We start from the raw sequence: 19,727 nt of genomic DNA, 5'->3' as shown, positions 1-19,727 counted from the left end.
TGGGTTCCGTAGGTGTGGAGCCGCAGAAGCGAAATTGGGGAGTATCAGCAGGTTGCGCAGATGTGGGAGACTTACCGCAAAAGCGGTACCGCATCTGTAAATGGGTAATTGCAGGTGCGGAATCTGTCCTTTAAGTGAGAAGTCGCAGAAACGGGACCGCAGATGCGGTAACAGCTAGACAGAAATATGAAATTTCGAGGGTTTAGTTTCAAAAGTTGGAAATTTGATTTGGAGCTCGGGAGAGGGTCATTTTGGGAAGAAATTGAAAAGGAGATCAGTGGGTAACAATTCTTTAACCCTTTCTTGTTATATTCCATCAATCTATAGTTTGTTCCATCATTTAATTTCGAATTGGAGATGAAAATTGGGGAAAAGTTGGAAGAAAGTTCTTAGACCTAAAAGTTGACTTTTGATTGGTAATTTGACCTTAGATTTGGATAATTTTGGTATGCATGAACTCGTGAGAGTATGAAGATTCTGAAAATATAAATTTTACTCGATTCTGAGATGTGGGCCCGAGGGGCATTTTGGTCATTTTACCTAATTTCGCGTATTAGCTTAGAATTTCTTTGTAGAATCAGTTACTTGAAGTTTAATTTACATTATGAAATTGAATTGAATAGATTTGGTCCATTTGGAGTCGAGTACTCGTGGCAAAAGCATGGTTTCTGATTGATTATTGAGCCGATTCGAGATAAATGGTTTGTCTAACCTTGTGTGGGGGACAATTGAAATGCCTTGTACGTGAGGTGACAAGTGCGTACTTGTGCTAATTGTTGGAAATCCGGTTTTCATTAAGTAATTACTGTATGTTTCCTTTCTTATTTTTATTACTTGCACCATTAAGCATGTTGTTAGCTTAGGAAAGCATGTCTAAGTGACTTAATTGTTTTACTTGCTCAAACTGCCTTACCTGAATTCTGTACAACATGCTAGGCTAGAATTACTTGTTTGCCTTAATATGAAATTTTCCATTTCTGAATATTTTCCTGTTGTTGATGTGTATTTACATTGAGACTACGGATGTGGGATTTCGGTAGCTCCCCCTTGTCTGTTTATTTTGGGACTACGGATGTGGAATTCTGGTAGATCTCCCTGCATAGTTATATGGAACTACGGGACTGCACCCGATAGATTCTCTCAGTACTGGGTATTTACTTTTGGGACTACGGAACGGGATTCCGGTAGATCTCCGCACACTATGAGTTGGACTACGGGATGGGATCCCGGGAGATCCGTTGGATATGTATATTTGGGACTGCAAGACGGTATCCTGGGAGATCCCCGATTGTTATTTTGGTGCTAACCCGTATTTCTTTCTGTGTTTACCTTGCTTCTGCAATAGTTGTTGTTGCCCTTTATATCTTGTGTTACGTTTACTGCTATACTTATTTATACTGTTCTGTTCTACACTGTCGAACTTTATATTTTATTTAACCTCAGTAGGGCCCTAACCTTCCTTGTCACTACCCGACCGAGGTTAGGCTTGGCACTTACTGAGTACCGTTGTGGTGTACTCATGCCCTTTCTGCGCATGTTTTTCATGTGCAGATCTAGGTACCTTGACTCAAACTTACCATCCTTGAGGTGAGGCCGCCGTTTGGAGACTTCGAGGTATATCTGCCGCGTCCGCAGACTGATGAGTCTCTCTCCACTCTCTCTTATAGTTACCGCCCATCTGTATTTATTTTGTTTTAAACTATTCTAGAGTTATAGCACTATGTAGTGATCCTTAGCTTGTGATTCATGGGCTTCCGGGTCTTGGAGATATGTATTGGTTTCTGAGAGTTACATGTTGTGTATGCTGAGCGGCACTTGTAAACACTATCTTATTACTCTAATTCTGTTTTAAATTATTTTACTTTCGCAAATTGATTTATCTTCCGCAATTTAGGCTTACCTAGTCGTAGGGACTGGGTATCGTCACGATGGTTCACGGAGGGCGAACCGGAGTCGTGACATTTGAGTGGAACTTTATTTGTAAAGAAAGAAAATGTTTTGAAAAATATGATTTTATATAGTTATTAATATTACTACTTTCGAATATGTTTTAAATTATACACATAATATAAAAAAAGTTTATGAGATTTTCTTTATTGTAAAGATATAAATTATTTTTTTCACAAGAAAAGAAGGTTATCTTTTTACCATTTTAAGAATTAAGCGTACGAAAATTTTTACTCTTTATATGAGATTAGGAAAATTATAAGTTGAGAAAATATATGTATTTTTACATGGATATTTTATAGAAACAATAATGTATGTATTTATTTTATATGGTACCACATGACCATTATAGTAGGGTATATATAAAGTATATTAAAAGTGAATAGTATATTAAGTAATTTGAAATAATTCTTAATTTTGCGGGTAATTGGTTAGTTATCGGGTAACGACACATTACCTAATTAACTAATTAGTTGGATAAAGATTAAATTATTCCCACCCTTACGTGGCAGGAAGCCACTAACCAAAACAATGACTCTTAAGTCATTCTGATTAGGTGGCAACCATCAATACTGCAAGGCAAAAGCAGTGGAACTCTAATTACTCTCAGTTGAGCTTAAGTTAATCGAATAATGGCGAACGGAAGGGGTGGCAGAAGCCTAATGGGACCATTCTTGGTCATAAACTTTGTAGTTTATTTAATAGTAATAGGACTTGCTGGCTAGTCACTTGATAAATACATCGATGGTGAACAAAAATCACCCTCATTTATGAGGGAATCCATCAACAAGTTTTATGTTGATGTTTGCATTGATTGGTGGAGTCATGGGTGCTTCCTCTATGCTAGCGGGGTTTGGTCATCTCAGATGGAATACTCAAAGTTTGGCTAGTGTTGCTTCTTCGGTTATCATCTCTTGGGCCATTACTGCTCTTGCTTTTGGGTACTACTAACAACTATTACTACCTCCCACCTATATATTCTTCGTCATTTGGCCAATTGAATTTGTTTCAAAAGAGTTCGTATTTTAGAAAAATAAGAAATGTTTATCAAGTACCTTATATCCAAATTAACCCGTACCACTTCAATTAGTGGTAATGGAGTATTAAGTAAGTAATATGATGTTTAAGAGAAAGTACACTTTAGACGAATGCTTTATGGCTATTACTATCAAAGATGTGATGATGTTATGGCATTATATACTCATATATATGTATATTATATGTATAGGGGATATGGGAAAAAGGTTATGGCGTTATATATGCACCACCACCTGATCAGCTGGTATATGTTGATGATTTTGTCCACAGTGGCCGAGATGATGTAATGGGATACCCTCAGAGGCGTGATGATGTTATGGTGTTATATACACGTATATATGTATATTATATGTATAGGGGATATGGGAAAAAGGTTATGGCATTATATACGCACAACCAGCTAATCAGCTGGTATATATTGATGATTTTGCCCATAATAGCCGAGATGATATGATGGGTTGCCCTCGGAGGCTTGATGTCACGACCCTAAAACCGGACCCGGTCGTGATGGCTCCTCTCGTGAAGACAAGGCCAGCCGACACTTTCCCGTTTCAGTTTTAAGCAGTTAAACAATAAGAATTATGTCTAAAATTTAGTGAATAATCCAAGAGTAAGCAATGAATATTACAGTTTGCGGAAATAAAACCCAATACAGCCCGATACCGGGGTGTCACTAGTCATGAGCATCTATCGATACACTACAAGTCTAAAATGTCTACCAAGCTATTACAGAATAACTAAGAAAGAGAAAGAAATGAGATAAAGGGGGAGAAGCACAGGACTGCAGACGCCAAGCAGCTACCTCGTGAACTCTGAAGTCTACTAGGAGCTCTCAACTCTCACTGGCAGGATCAGCAATGCCTGAATCTGCACACGGGGTGCAGGGAGTAAAGTGAGTACTCCAACTCAGTAAGTAATAATCATAAATAAAGACTGAAAGCAAGAAATCACGTAAGGCACATTACAGGCTATAATGAAGCAGTAAAAGCCAGTAGACAGTGAATCAGTAAAGATATGTAAAAATCATTTTAGTTCAGTTAAACTTCATGAAATGCCTTTTCAACAATTAAGCAGGTAAATGACAGGCAATAAAAAGGATAAACACATAAAGGTTTTCCCCTCGGGCTCAATATCAACAAATCCGCCCCTCGGGCAATATCTCAGAACAATACCAGCCCCTCAGGCTATATCTCACATCACAATGGGTACCCACGCTCACTGCAGACTCCTGGAGGGGCCCCTTACGGCCCAAGCGCAATATCAAGACATCTCGTGGCATCATCACTAGGCTCTCGGCCTTATATCAACAAGCCACCTCGTGGTGTACATATCTCAGGCCCTCTGTCTCATAATCATAATCAGTGCTTCCTCACAACATAGGCCCTCGACCTTACTCAGTCAAAGTCCTCACAAGCCACTCGGGCAATAGTAAAACATGATTCTTAGCCCAAAATATCCTTTAAAAGATCATTTAAGTGTTAAAATAGAGTAAACATGGCTGAGTTATGAAAACAGTGGAATATAGCATGACCCTTCGCGATCGCGTTACCTCTCTTGCGAAAGCGATGAATAAAACACCTCAAGCCCAGCTGACCAAATTCCTCCATGCGAACGCGGAGCTTCCCTCGAGAACGCGATGCCTAATCACTCAGCCCTTCGCGAATGTGGAGCCTTCCTCGCAAACGCGAAGGCTTAAATCCCATCTTTCACCAATTAACCCTTCGTGAACTCGAGTACCTACTCGCAAACGCGAAGGTCTAATTCCTCTGCAACACATAGCAGTTTTTCTGCAATTCCAAACTACATGAAATGGTCCGATTGACCAACCGAAACTCACCCAAGGGCCCCGGGACCTCAAACAAACATGCCAACATATCCCATAACCTCATTCAAACTTGTTCCAACTTTCGGAACGCTCAATACAACATCAAAACACTCAATTCGCATCAGATTCAAGCCTAAGAATTCCAAAATCTTCTAAATTACGCTTTTGATCAAAAACCCTACCAAACCACGTCCGAATGGCCTAACATTTTTCACACACATTACAAATGACACAACAGAACTATTGCAACTCTCAGAATTCAATTCCGACCCCTATATCCAAATCTCACCTATTAACCGGAAAACGCCAAAAATCTAATTTCGCCAATTCAAGCCTAAATCTACTCCGGACCTCCGAAACACCTTCCGATCACGCTCCTAAGTCTCAAATTACCTCCCAAAGCTATCTGAATCATCGAAACTCACATTCGAGCCCTCTAACTCATAAGTCAACATCTGGTTGACTTTTCCAACTTAAGCTTCCTCAAAAGAGACTAAGTGTCTCAAACCTTATCAAATCCTTTTTGAACCCGAGCCAACCAGCCCGATCACATATAGGACTGATAGACAAAGCAATAAGAAGCAGAAATGGGGAAAAAGGGAGCGGTAACTTATGAGACGACTGGCCGAGTCGTCACATCCTCCTCCTCTTAAACAAATGTTCGTCCTCGAACGAGTCAAGAAACATACCTGAAGCCTCAAACCAGTAAGGATATCTGCTCCGCATCTCCCGCTCGGTCTCCCAGGTAGCCTCATCCATGGGTCAACCTCTCCACTGCACTTTCACTGAAGCTATATCCTTTGGCCTCAACTTTCAAACCTGACGCTCCAAAATAGCTGTTGGCTCCACATCATAAGTCAAATCACCATCCAACTGAACCATGCTGAAATCTAGAACATGAGACTGATCCCCAATATACTTCCGGAGCATAGAAACATGAAATACTGGATGCACACTCGACAAGCTGGGCGGCAAAGCAAGCTCATAAGCCACCTCCCCAATCCTCTGAAGCACCTTAAAATTCCCAATAATTTACCTTTCTTCCCAAATCTCATAACACCCTTCATCGGTGAAACCTTCAACAGAACCTTCTCGCCAACTATGTAGGACACATCCCGAACCTTCCTGTCAGCATAACTCTTTTGCCTCGACTGCGGTGTACGAAGCCTCTCCTGAATTACCTTCATCTTTTCTAAAGCATCCTGTACATATTTTGTCCCCAATAACCTAGCCTTACTGGGCTCAAACCAACCAACTGGAGACCTACACCGCCTCCCATACAAAGCCTCATATAGAGCCATCTGAATACTCGACGGGTAGCTATTGTTATAAGCAAACTCTGCAAGCGATAGAAACTGATCTCATAACCCTCCGAAATCAATGACACAAGCACGCAAGATATCCTCCAATATCTGAATAGTGCGCTCGGATGGCCCGTCTGTTTGAGGGTAAAAAGTTGTGCGCAACTCAACCTGAGTACCCAACTCTTGCTGCACTGACCTCCAAAAATGCGAAGTGAACTGAGTGCCCCTATCTGAGATGATGGAAACTAGGACACCATGCAAACGAACAATCTCCCGGATATAGATCTCTGCGAACCGCTCTGAAGAATAGGTAATACATACAAGAATGAAGTGCGTGGACTTGGTCAGCCGATCCATAATCACCCAAATAGTATCGAACTTCTTCAAAGTTCGTGAAAGTCCAACTACAAAGTCCATAGTGATCCGCTCCCACTTCCACTATGGAATATCCATCTGCTGAAGCAAGCCACCCGATCTCTGATGCTCATATTTCACCTGCTGACAATTGAGACACTGAGCTACAAATCCCACAATGTATTTCTTCATTCTCCTCCACCAATAATGCTGCCTCAAATCCTCATACATCTTCGCGGCACCCGGATGAATGGAATACCGCGAGCTATAGGCCTCCTCCAGAATCAACTCCCGAAGCCCATCCACATTGGGCACACAAATACGGCCCTGCATCCTCAACACCCCATCATCACCAATGGTCACATATTTGGCATCATCATGCTGAACTCTGTCCTTGAGACAAGCAAATGCGAATCATCATACTGGCACTCTCTGATGCGATCATATAAGGAAGACCGAGAAACCACACAAGCCAATACCCGACTGGGCTCCGAAATATCCAACCTCACGAACCGATTGTCCAAGGCCTGAACATCAACTACAAGAGGTCTCTCACCAACTGGAATATATGCCAAACTCCCCATACTCACCGCATTTCGGCTCAAAGCATCGGCCACCACATTGGCCTTTCCCGGATGGTACAATATAGTGATATCATAATCCTTAAGCAACTCCAACCACCTCCGCTACCTCAAATTAAGTTCCTGCTACTTGAACAAGTGCTGGAGGCTACGATGATCAGTAAACACCTCACAAGACACACCATACAAGTAATTCCTCCAAATCTTCAACGCGTGAACTATGGCAGCCAACTCCAAATCATGAACGGGGTAGTTCTTCTCATGGGGCTTCAATTGACGAGAAGCATAAGTAATAACTCTACCCTCCTGCATCAATACACAACCAATACCAACTCTCGAAGCATCATAATACACGATATATGAACCTGAAGCTGATGTCAACACTAACACTAGAGTTGTGGTCAAAGCAGTCTTGAGCTTTTGAAAGCTCTCATCACACTCATCTAACCATACAAATGAAGCACCCTTCTGAGTCAACTTGGTCAAGGGCGATGCGATGGATGAAAATCCCCGAACAAACCGGCGATAATAGCCTGCCAGACCAAGAAAGCTATGAATCTCTATGGTTAAGGACGGTCTGGGCCAACTCTGAACTGCCTTTATCTTCTTTGGATCTCCATGAATACCCTCACTAGACACCACGTGCCCTAAGAAAGCCACCGAACTAAGCCAAAACTCACACTTGGAGAATTTTGCATAAAGCTTCTTCTCCCTCAATCTCTGCAACACAACTCTCAAATGCTCCGAGTGCTCCTCCTGACTACATGAATACACCAGAATATCATCAATGAATACTATGACAAATGAGTCGAGATAAGGCCGAAACACACTATTGATCAAATACATGAACGCTGCTAGGGCATTGGTTAGCCTAAAAGACATCACCAAGAACTCATAATGACCATATCGGGTCTTGAAAGCCATCTTAAGAATATCCGAGTCCCTGATCTTAAACTGGTGATAACCTAAACGGAGATCAATCTTGGAGAACACTCTCGCTCCTTGAAGATGGTCGTATAAATCATTAAGGCGAGGCAAAGGATACTTGTTCTTAACTGTCACTTTGTTCAATTGCCTATAATCAATGCACATCCTCTTAGTGCCATCCTTCTTCTTAACAAATAGAACCGACGCACCCCAAGGTGACACATTAGGACAAATGAACCCCTTATCAAGGAGTTCATGAAGCTGCACCTTTAACTCCTTCAACTCCGATGGTTCCATACGATACGACGGAATAGAAATGGGCTGAGTGCCCGGCACCAGGTCAATACCAAAGTCAATATCCCTGTCCGGTAGCATGCCTGGCAGGTCTGCAGGAAACACATCGGGAAAATCCCCCACAACTGGAACAAAATCAATACTGGGAGTCTCTGCACCAACACCCCTCACAAAGGCTAGATACGAAAGACAACCCTTACCAACCATATGCTGGGCTTCAAGAATGAGATCACTCTATTGGGAACATAATCAGTCAAACCTCGCCACTCAATCCGTGGCACACCCGGTATAGCCAATATGACTGTCTTGGCATGACATCCCAGAATAGCACGACACTAATAGCTAATCCATGCCCAAAATGACATCTAAATCCACCATACATAATAATAAAAGATCCACTCGGGTTTCTAGACCCCCAATAGTCACCACACACGACCGGTACACATGGTCTACAATAACAGTATCGCCCACCGGGGTAGATACATGAACATGTGAAATAAGAGACTTACGGGGCATACCCAAATAACGAGCAAAGTATGATGACACATAAGAAAAGGTGGAATCGGGATAAAATAATATAGAGGCATCTCTGTGGCAGACTGAAACAATACCTGTAATAACAACATCAGAAGCAATAGCATCGGGTCTAGTTGGAAATGCATAAAAATGGGCCTGAACGCCACCTGATCGACCTCCCCCTCTAGGGCGACCCCTAGCTGACTAACCTCCACCCCTAGCTGGGTGGGTGGGTGGTGGTGGTGAAGTAATTGGCGCTGAAGCCGATGACTGACCCCTTTGCCGAGATGAACCCGCAAGATGACGAGGACACTGCCTCCACATATGACCCATCTCTCCACACTCATAGCAACTCCCGAGTGGTGGAGTAGGGTACTGAAGGGAACCCCTAGCACCGAAATATCTAGCAGATGCACTCAGCATAGAAGACCTCTGAACTGATAGAGCACGGGACGAACTCTGAGCTGGAAGGGCACTAAGTGATGACTAGCCCTAATGAAACTGTGAGAACCATGACTTGATGACGCCCCACGATAACCTAGGCGAGCTGGCTCAGCATGCCTGAATGGACGACCTCTACCGTGCTGAAACTGACCTCTCGAAAGAGCATCACTATAACTACCAGATCTTCAAGGCCTCTTGGCCTCCCTTTCTTCTTGCTCCTGGCGACGAGCAGACTCAATCTCACGGGCAATATCCACAACCTCATCGAAAGTAGCACCAGTCACCCTCTCACTGGTCATGAGAATACGAAGCTGATAAGTGAGGCCATCAACAAACCTCCTAATCCTCTCTCTATCTGTCGGAACCAACCAAATCGCATGACGAGCTAACTCGAAGAACCTTATCTCATACTGCGTCACAATCATCTCTCCCTGATGCAACTACTCAAACTGCCAGCGTAGCTCCTCTCTGCGAGACTGCGGCACATACTTCTCCAAGAAGAGAACGGAGAACTGCTGCCAGGTAAGGGGTGATTCACCAATAGGCCTATGCCTCTCAAAAGTCTCCCACCAAGTGAAGGCAGCTCCCGAAAACTGATAAGTAGTGAAAGCGACCCTGCTGGTCTCCAGAATACCCACTGTACGAAGCATCCTCTAACACTTATCCAAGAAACCTTGGGCATCCTCGCCCTCTGCACCACTGAAAGTCGGAGGCTGAAGTCTACCAAACCTCTCTAACCTACGCTGCTCGTCCTCTAGCATGGCAGGAACTACATAGTTCTGAGCATCTGCAACCGGCTGGGCTGGATGTGCCCCCGACATCTGAAGTCCCTGCACGACCTGCTCAGGTGTGCGAGAGGCGGGAGTCTAAATGCCTCCCCCGGCCTAAGAAGTAGCTGCGGCTATAGTGACTGAAACTGCTTGAGCTAGGCCAGTGCAAACTGATAGGATCTGAGCTAAGGCCTCCTGAAGACCCGAAATCACAATGGGCACAGCTAGTGCCTGAGCTGGTGCTGCTGGAGCATCCACAATTGGGACCTGATCCTAAATTGGGGCGGCTAGTAGATCTGCAGGTGCTTCCTAGCTGCTATGCGGGCCACACCTCTGCCCCTACCGCGATCACGACCGCCTCCTCGACCTCTAGTGGCCATAGCTGGTGGTACTGGTGGTCATACATCTTGACCGGTAGCGTGTATCCTCACTATCTATGAGAGAATAGAATGACAGAAGTTTCATACTCGGATCAATAATTTGCACGATAAGAATTTCAAGAATATGAAGTTTTTCCTAAAGGTTCTGCAGCCTCTCGAGGATAAATATAGACGTCTCCGTACCGATCCGCGAGACTCTACTAAACCTAGTCATGACTCGTGAGACCTATGTAACCTAGGCCCTGATACCAACTTGTCACGACCCTAAACCCGGACCCGGTCATGATGGGCCTCTCGTGAAGATAAGGCCAGCCGACACTTTCCCGTTTCAGTTTTAAGCAGTTAAACAATAAGAATTAAGTCTAAAACGTAGTAAATAATCCAGGAGTAAGTAGTGAACATTACAGTTTGCGGAAACAAAACCCAACACAGCCCAATACTAGGGTGTCACTAGTCATGAATATCTATCGATACACTACAAGTTTGAAATGTCTACCAAGCTATTACAAAATAACTGAGAAAGAGAAAGAAATGAGATAAAGGGGGAGAAGCACGGGTCTACGGACGCCAAGCAGCTACCTCGTGAACTCCGAAGTCTACCGGGAGCTCTCAACTCTCACTGGCAGGATCAGCAGCACCTGAATCTGCATATGGGGTGTAGGGAGTAAAGTGAGTACTTCAACTCAGTGAGTAATAATCATAAATAAAGACTGAAAGCAAGAAATCACGTAAGGCACATTACAAGCTATAATGAAGTAGTAAAAGCTAGTAGACAGTGCATCAGTAAAGATATGTAAAAATCATTTTAGTTCAGTTAAACTTCATGAAATGCCTTTTCAATAATTAAGGAGGTAAATGACAGGCAATAAGAAAGATAAACACATAAAGGTTCACCCCTCAGGCACAATATCAACAAATCCGCCCCTCGGGCAATATCTCAGAACAATACCAGCCCCCCGGGGTATATCTCACATTATAATGGGTACCTGCGCGCACTGGGGCTGTGCAGACTCCTGGAGGGGCCTCTTACAGCCCAAGTGCAATATCAAGCCATCTCGTGGTATCATCATTAGGCTCTCAGCCTCATATCAACAAGCCACCTCGTGGCGAACATATCTCAGGCCCTCGGCCTAATAATCATAATTAGTGTTTCTTCACAACATAGACCTTCGGCCTTACTCAGTCAAATCCTCACAAGCCACTCAGGCAATAGTAAAACATGATTCTCAGCCCAAAATATCAGTTAAAAGTTCATTTAAGTGTTAAAACAGAGTAAACATGGCTAAGTTATGAAAATAGTAGAATATAGCATGACTGAGTTCAAGTATAAAGTCAAAACAGTGAGAAAATATTAATAAAAATATCCACTAAGGGTTCAAATAGTTGGCACGAGGCCCAGATACGATTTTCAGCCCAAAACATGATGATAGCAAATAGATTTCAGTCAAATACACGGTAAAATAGTCTTTTGTGACGGACTAATTCACAATCCCCAATAGTGCATGACCCCACGCTCATCATCAAGCGTGTGCGTCACCTTAATATAGCACAACGACGTGCAATTCAGGGTTTCATACCCTCAGGACATCATTTACAATCATTACTCACCTCAATCCGGTCCAAACTCTAGCTCGCGATGCCTTTTCCCCTCAAATCGACCTCCACACGCATAGAATCTATCCAAAATCAGAACCACGACGTCAATATATGCTAAGGGAACGAAGCCCAAGTGAAAATATTCAGTTTACAACATAAATCCCGAAATTACCAAAACCCGACCACCGGGCCCACGTCTCGGATTCCAATAAAATTTACATCAATGGATTCCTTATCACTTCCCGAGTTCATTCATACCAAAAGTATCAAAATCCAACCACAAATGACCCCTCAAATCCCAATTTCTAGGTCTCCAATTTCAAGCCCTAGTTCTTCAATTTTAGGCTTAATTTCCATGATTAATTAGGTAGATTTCACATTAGAATCGAGTTTTAAGTCCATGAATCTTACCTCCAAGTGATTCCCCTTGAATCCCTCTTCAATCCTCTTCAAAAAGCTCCAAAAATGCTCAGAAATGGTTTATAATAAACCCCAAAATCGCGGACAAGACGAATATTTAAACATTCTGCCCAGGCCTCATCGGGAAGCACAAAATAACTTTGACCAAAAATTCTTCTTCGTGATCGCGACCTGCCCTTCGCAAATGCGATGGATCCTCAGTTTGACCCTTCACGATCGCGTTACCTCTCTCGCGAAAGCGATGAAAAAACACCTCAAGCCGAGCTGACCAAATTCCTCTATGCGAACGCGAAGCTTCCCTTGTGAACGCGATGCCCAATCACTCAGCCCTTCGCGGACGTGGAGACTTCCTCGCGAACGCGGAGGCTTAAATCCTAACCTTCACCAGCTAACCCTTCACGAACGCGAGGACCTACTCGCAAACGCGAAGGTCTAATTCCTCTACAACACACAGTAGTTTTTCTGCAATTCCAAACAACATGAAATTGTCTTATTGACCATTCGAAACTCACCTGAGGGCCCCGGGACCTCAACCAAACATGCCAACATATCTCATAACCTCATTCAAACTTGTTCCAACCTTCGGAACGTTCAAAACACCAAATTCGCAAGGATTCAAGCCTAAGAATTCCAAAATCTTCTAAATTACGCTTTTGATAAAAAACCCAACCAAACCTCGTCTGAATGACCTAAAATTTTGCACAGACATCCCAAATGACACCGTGGAACTACTGCAACTCTCAAAATTCTATTCCAACCCCAATATCCAAATCTTACCTATCAACCGAAAAATGCCAAAAATCCAATTTCGCCAATTCAAGCCTAAATCTACTCCGGACCTCCGAAACACATTCCGATCACGCTCCTAAGTATCAAAATACCTCCCGAAGCTATCTGAACCATCGGAACTCACATCTGAGAGCTCTAACTCATAAGTCAACATCCGGTTGACTTTTCCAACTTAAGCTTCCTCAAAAGAGACTAAGTGTCGCAAACCTTACCAAATCCTTTTTGAACCCGAGCCAACGAGCCCGATCACATATAGGACCGATAGACAAAGCAATAAGAAGCAGAAATGGGGAAAAACGGAGCGGTAACTTATGAGACGACTGACTAGATCGTCACACTTGATGCTGTTATGAACACATGTACTTATGCACGACATGACATTCATACGCATATGCATGACACTATAAGTATTTCCTGATTTACCGTGTTATCCACACTTACAGGATGAATCATTTACTCCATATTTCTTCCATGTCCTTTATTCAAAGGTACCTAATATAATGTAAAACAGTTTATAAACGTTTCATAAATCTCAATGAAGAGTTTACTGCTTGATTTATCTATTTTGGAGTGGAAAAGAAGAAAAAAAAAGAGTAATCTTTGGAGGTGTTCGCTGAGGTATCAAAACATTAACATTTACACATTGTCGGCTTCTCAAGTCCTGTCAGTCTACATTTGTATATTTAGAGGCTTTGTAGACAGAGGTTCATTTTGTATAGTATGTCAGAGGCCTTGACGACCCATATGTATTCATGTGTTAAGAACGATGGTTCATTGATATAGTGTTGGCCCACTTACAGTTGTACATTATGAGTTGTGGCCATGTTGGCCCATGACAGTTATAAAAAGAATGAGTTCAGGCAACTTGACATATGTATGTTCTAGTTTGTGGTTGAATGATCCTGAGTTACAAAGTGGTTCGCTCGGGCCAGCTCGGCACTGGGTGCTAGCCATGCCCCCCCCCCCCTAGGTTTGGGGCGTGACATGATTGTTAGTTGGAAGCACCTATGCCAGATCATTGGAGATTACGCGGTAGCTGCTGATTTTGTTCGCATACCTTGGAGTCCTCTTCTGCTTTGCTTATGTTATCACTATTCTATCATTCAGACAGTTTTGTATATGAGGATTAGCCTCTGTATTTAAATTCTATAGTGCTCATGTGCTCATTGACACCAGATCATGGAATGGTTGTTATTGTATTATTGTTGATATTTTAGATATTTTATGATTATTTCGTTGTTGAGGTTATTAAATTATATTATTGAAATTATTGTTATTGTTTAAGTGTTGGCTTACCTAGCAAGCGGTTTTAGGCATCATCACGGCTTCGGTGGGAGTTTGGGTCGTGACAATAAGTAAAACAAAAGAAAAAGGGAGGACGAACTACAATTAGCAATTGCTCATGGCGGCTTCCACTTGCCCCTTGGCTCACCCCTCGAAAGAAGATCATTCAATATGTATGAAATAGTTAGTTTTCCATGATAGTTTCATGAGAACAATGAATTAATTTATCCTTTTAGCACATCATAACTTAGATGAATGACGAATCTTCTGTGACCTTGTGTATGTTTTATTAATTTCATCGACTTTATTATACCACATAGGTCTACAAACGTGTACATTATTTTTGGAGTTAGGCCATCAGCTGGTGTCTATCTTGCCAAAGTCTTGGTAACACATTATTGTAGCCGACTAGCCGTATAAATTTCACGGCATGCGTACGTTTATTTCTAACACAAATAGAATAAATTAATTTCCCACTTGATTAATTAGTCTCACTGACACGTTATTGATGATAACATGCGTTACACTATTTCCAAATCTTACCTCATGAACTCTTACTAGTTCACCAATTTAATCCCTGTAATTTGTCACCTTCAGAACTAAATCCACTTTTTTAAAGCTTGTAAGACAAATAAATAATTAATTAGTCATTAAAACAGACACTATAAATCCCCCACTGCATGCCTATGACAATCCCTCACAAAACTAAGGCACACACAAGCCAGCTTCTTCCTTTGGATAATCAACTAATTCTTCCTTAGGAGGAATATTGTGTGGGTGCTAAAAAGGTAATACAATTCACTCCAAAAATTGTAATCGACCCAGAAAACACCCATAAATGGCTTCACAAGGAACTGTAATTTTCATGGCTTTAGTTCTTATTGTGACCATGATTTCAGTAGAAGTCATGGCACAATCCGATTGCACTAGTACACTTCTTACTATGGCTTCATGCCTTAACTTTGTCACCGGAAGTGCGGAGACACCGTCCGCCTCCTGCTGCTCCGCCCTCTCTGGGGTGCTGCAGTCTAAGCCACGGTGCCTTTGTCTCATTGTCATTGGTGGTGGTTCCTCGTTGGGGGTCCAAATTAATCAAACTCAGGCACTTGCATTACCTGCTGCATGCAAGCTGGAGACTCCTCCTGTTAGTAAATGTAACGGTAAGGACTCATCTAATTAAATTGCTGTTACAATATCTAAACTTAAAAGTTTGTTTTCCATATAACCATACTTTGTTGTACATGAACGTACGCGAAATCGTTTCATCTCAAGAAGTTAAAATATTTTCGAAATGAATTTAACTTATATACAATGGCAGTATAAATATTTTTTATGCTATCAGTATAATTTTTTTTATTGTAGTAAATTGTTTAATTTGCAATTTAATATTTTTCTAGTTACTAAATTAGCTTACTACGAGGAGTTATCTGTAGTTAAATTTTTAGGTAGCTGGAAAGTGTAAAATTTCTTTATCATTACCCGTTTGTAGACGTTAAACTCAACACATGCAATAATATAATAAGTATGTCTCTCTGGATGTTATTACACTTATATATAAAATAAAATAAAAAAGAAAAAAAGACATAAGAAGGACAAGCAAACAATTACAAGTTATTTTATGGTTGTATTTTAAATGTTCATGATTTTCCAATATGATGTTTAAATACTGCTATTAATATTTCTTAGCTGGTAATGGACCGGTAATGTCTCCAGAGGGTGCACCAACAGAAGGAACTCCAGATTCTTCAACTGGTATAGCGGTGTCAGGTAACTCATGAACACTCACACATAATGTATAAATTGTAATTTTGTTATACGATTTCTTAAAGTTTACAATTTCCGAAACATGCATGACAACATGTTCGTGATTATAGATATTTTCTGAAAACCAGATACAACTATAGGATTTGGTGTAATCAATCTGTATATTCTCAATTCATCGTAGTTAGCTATAGTTAGACTTCTTTTACATTGTTTATAAATCTACTTTAATTCTCTCATATGTTTGGACTGGCTATACTTTGCACATAGGGGGAGTTATTAGCAATATTTGAACTAAACCTAAAGGTCAAAGATGAGAAAGATCAATTTTAATTAATTAATTATACTAAATAATATGCGTCTAAAACTTATATCTTGTCAATTTATAACATCATTTTTCGTTGATTGATGATTGAGTAGGCTCAAAGGCAGCAGGAAGCAGCAATACCTCTGATGGAAGTCCACTGAAGGTTCCAGTTCAAGTTGTTGTCAGCATCCTTCTTTTCATGGCTTCCTATGTTGTCATGATTTGAAGTTTCTTGAGTTTCATCTGGGTGTTTTTGAGTATCTTAATTAGTACGTACTAAATAAAATAGCATTATGATGCTACATGTTTTGTTGTATGTGGAGTGGAGTAATTTATAATTAGCAATATTATTTGTCTTAAGTTTGTATGTGTCTGTTCCTTTTCCCATTTGTATCTCTATTGGACCAGTGATTGAACTCAAGAAGTTTATTTATAATTATAGTTCTATATGGAGAAAATTGTTTCAGGTTTTGCCAGTTTTTAAGCAAAGAATTTTATGCCTCATGTATGCATGCATGAGTTGAAGCAAAATCGTGAAGAACTTTCTCCACTAATTAATTTGATATTGAAATATTTATTTACCATATTGATTCGTACACTGTGGAATTTATTAGAAGAATTTTTTTATCATAGAGCAATTTCAAAGACTTAGTAGGCGTTTGGACATAAAAATTGTAAAATTCCAAAAAAGAAAGTGATTTTTTTTTTCAAGTGAAAATAGTATTTGAAAATTAAAGTAGTGTTTAGACGTGAATATAATTTTGGATTGTTTTTGAAGTTTTGTGAATGATCTGATTGAAAATTTTGAAAAATAGTTTTTTTGAGTTTATCAAATTTTCGAAAAATTTTAAAATTCATCTTCAAGTGAAAATTGAAAATTTTATGACCAAACACTGATTTGGAAAAAGAATGAAAATTTTTCGAAAAAAGTGAAAAAATTCTTATGCCCAAACGGGCTCTTAGAATGATCTAAATTGAAACTACGGAAAATGGTCATATATGCCAGTGAACTATGCGAATTAGGACAGATATGCCCGTCGTTAATAGTATTGCACAGATATGTCCAATCCGTCCAATACTTGCTCTTTCATGCCCTTAGTTTAACGAACCACTATTGTCTTTCTTAAATAATTAATAACCGGACCCCACCAAAATCTGCTTGTTCTGAAATAATTAATTAATAAAAATAGAAAAGAAGCACCACGGTTTTCACAATTTATTAATTATTTTATAACAAATTTATGTAGAAAATAATCCAATAAAATAATAATCAATCATATAATGATCACTTATCTAAACAAAAAACGGATCCATCAGGTTAAGTTATAGTGAACATGGAGTTATTTGTATTTGTATTGGTGAAAAATACAAATAGATTGTGAGAAAAATAAAAAATAAATGGTAAAATGATTGAAGAAAGCACAAACTAATTCGAATATTATATTATTAAAATAGTAATAAATATCAATTACTACTTTTAGTAGGATTACTTCCCGAAGTGATGTATAACAAAAAAAAACGATTATCAAATTACTCAAATAAATAAATATGATTATCACATAATTTCTCAATCAAACAAAAATAAAATATCAAAATATATCTTTGAAATAAGGGTGGGTCGGGTCTTAATGGATCGGGTCAGCAGATTTTGGTTGGGTCCGATTATTAATTATTTAAGAAAAATAAAATAGTGATTCCGTTAAACTAAGGGTATGAATGAGCAAGTATTAAACGAATTGGGCATATCTGTGCCGAATTATTAGCGACGGGTATATTTGTCCTAATTCGCATTGTTCACGCTGTAAGTGGAGAATGATTGACCTTCTGACCTGATTTATTTTCCAGCCTCTACTACTCTTACTGGCTTTTCCTGGTTTTTTCAATTATAAATTACTTTATCGTAATTAAACGTTCAAGAAAAAACTAATACCCAAAAAATTAAAATTGTATCAAAAGATAAAATATGTAAAACTTTATTTCTTTTTAGTCTATATAAAAAAGAAGGATATATTTCTTTATTTGGAAATAATTTAACTTTAAACTTCGTATTTTATTCTTAATAAAATTATAAACATATATTGCTTGTTTTATACCATAAATTTGAAAATTCATTTTTTTCTTAAATTTTGTATTCAATCAAACACGCTAAAATTAATTTATGTGGGACGGATAAAATATAATTTAGGAGAGACACCGCGGACTAGCCCATACTCTTCGAAAGATGGCGTTTGAAGGTAAAAATAGCACGGACTAGCCAGTTTTCGAACTGATAATTGAAAAATAGCCAGCATTTGCAAAGTCATTAAAAAATAGCCACTATTTTGCTGCAACACTAAAAGTTCCACCATAATATACTGGAGATTGGTGCACATGTGTATTAACTTCCAGCATATTATGCTGAAACTCCAATAAAAGTTCCAGCATAATATACTGGAGATTGGTGCACATGTGTATGAATTTCCAGCATATTATGCTGAAACTCCAATACACGAAAAGTTCCAGCAGAATATATTAAAGATTGGAGCACCTATGTATGAACTTCCAGCATATTATGCTGGACCAGTATATTATGCTGGCATATTTTTCGGATTTTGAATAATGTATTCGTTCATATTTATCTTTACATAAAAAGTGGCTAAATTTCGATTACTTTTGAAACTGTGGCTATTTTTCAATTACCATTTGTAAATCTGGCTATTTTTGAATTTCACACCCTTTGCAGGCACTTCCAAATGATGGGCTGAGATATGTTGGATTGGGCCAACCAATTTAATAGCTCTAAATTTCATTCATATGTTATTACCTTATTAGTGAAATGGTTTTCCTTTTTTTTGGAAATTTACATTTGTATATCACTCCTAACAACTATTGGCAAGAATTTTTCCAGAGATTAGGTTTAGTAATTAAACCTAAAAAATTGGCAATGGATAGCCAAATCCTACCTAAAGAACAAAAAAAATAAGAGAATTTTAATATTCAACTCTTAATTTCACTCCCTCTTCCAGAATTCAAATTCGTCCATTCGCCACATATTCAATTTTGAGTTCAGACGATTTCGTGGCAACAGCTTGTATATCCTGTGTATATCAATATATACTCATGTATATCACAGTTATATTTGTAACGGACACCACCTACGGCATGTGTATATTATGATGAATATGATATATATCAGTGTATATCATAGACA

At 39.8% G+C, this 19,727-nt stretch overlaps 1 protein-coding gene across 2 annotated transcripts; it reads left to right on the top strand.

Moving 5' to 3' along the window:
- The first annotated feature begins 15,169 nt into the window (after nt 1–15,169).
- On the top strand, nt 15,170–16,902 carry LOC104211070 (non-specific lipid transfer protein GPI-anchored 5-like). Of its 2 annotated transcripts, none has more exons than XM_009760069.2 (3): nt 15,170–15,629; nt 16,183–16,236; nt 16,651–16,902. In XM_009760069.2, exons 1-3 carry the CDS (start codon nt 15,308–15,310, stop codon nt 16,761–16,763), a joined length of 489 nt encoding a protein of 162 aa, XP_009758371.1. In that variant the 5' UTR covers nt 15,170–15,307; the 3' UTR covers nt 16,764–16,902. The 2 variants fall into 2 exon arrangements, with proteins under 2 accessions (XP_009758371.1, XP_009758370.1); XM_009760068.2 differs by having other exon boundaries at nt 16,156–16,236.
- Nucleotides 16,903–19,727: the final 2,825 nt, after the last annotated feature.

The sequence above is a fragment of the Nicotiana sylvestris genome, chromosome 1 (genome assembly GCF_000393655.2).
Source record: "Nicotiana sylvestris chromosome 1, ASM39365v2, whole genome shotgun sequence".
Lineage (NCBI taxonomy): Eukaryota > Viridiplantae > Streptophyta > Magnoliopsida > Solanales > Solanaceae > Nicotiana > Nicotiana sylvestris.
Note: the sequence above shows the minus strand (reverse complement) of the source record. Positions and strands in the feature narration are given on the sequence as shown.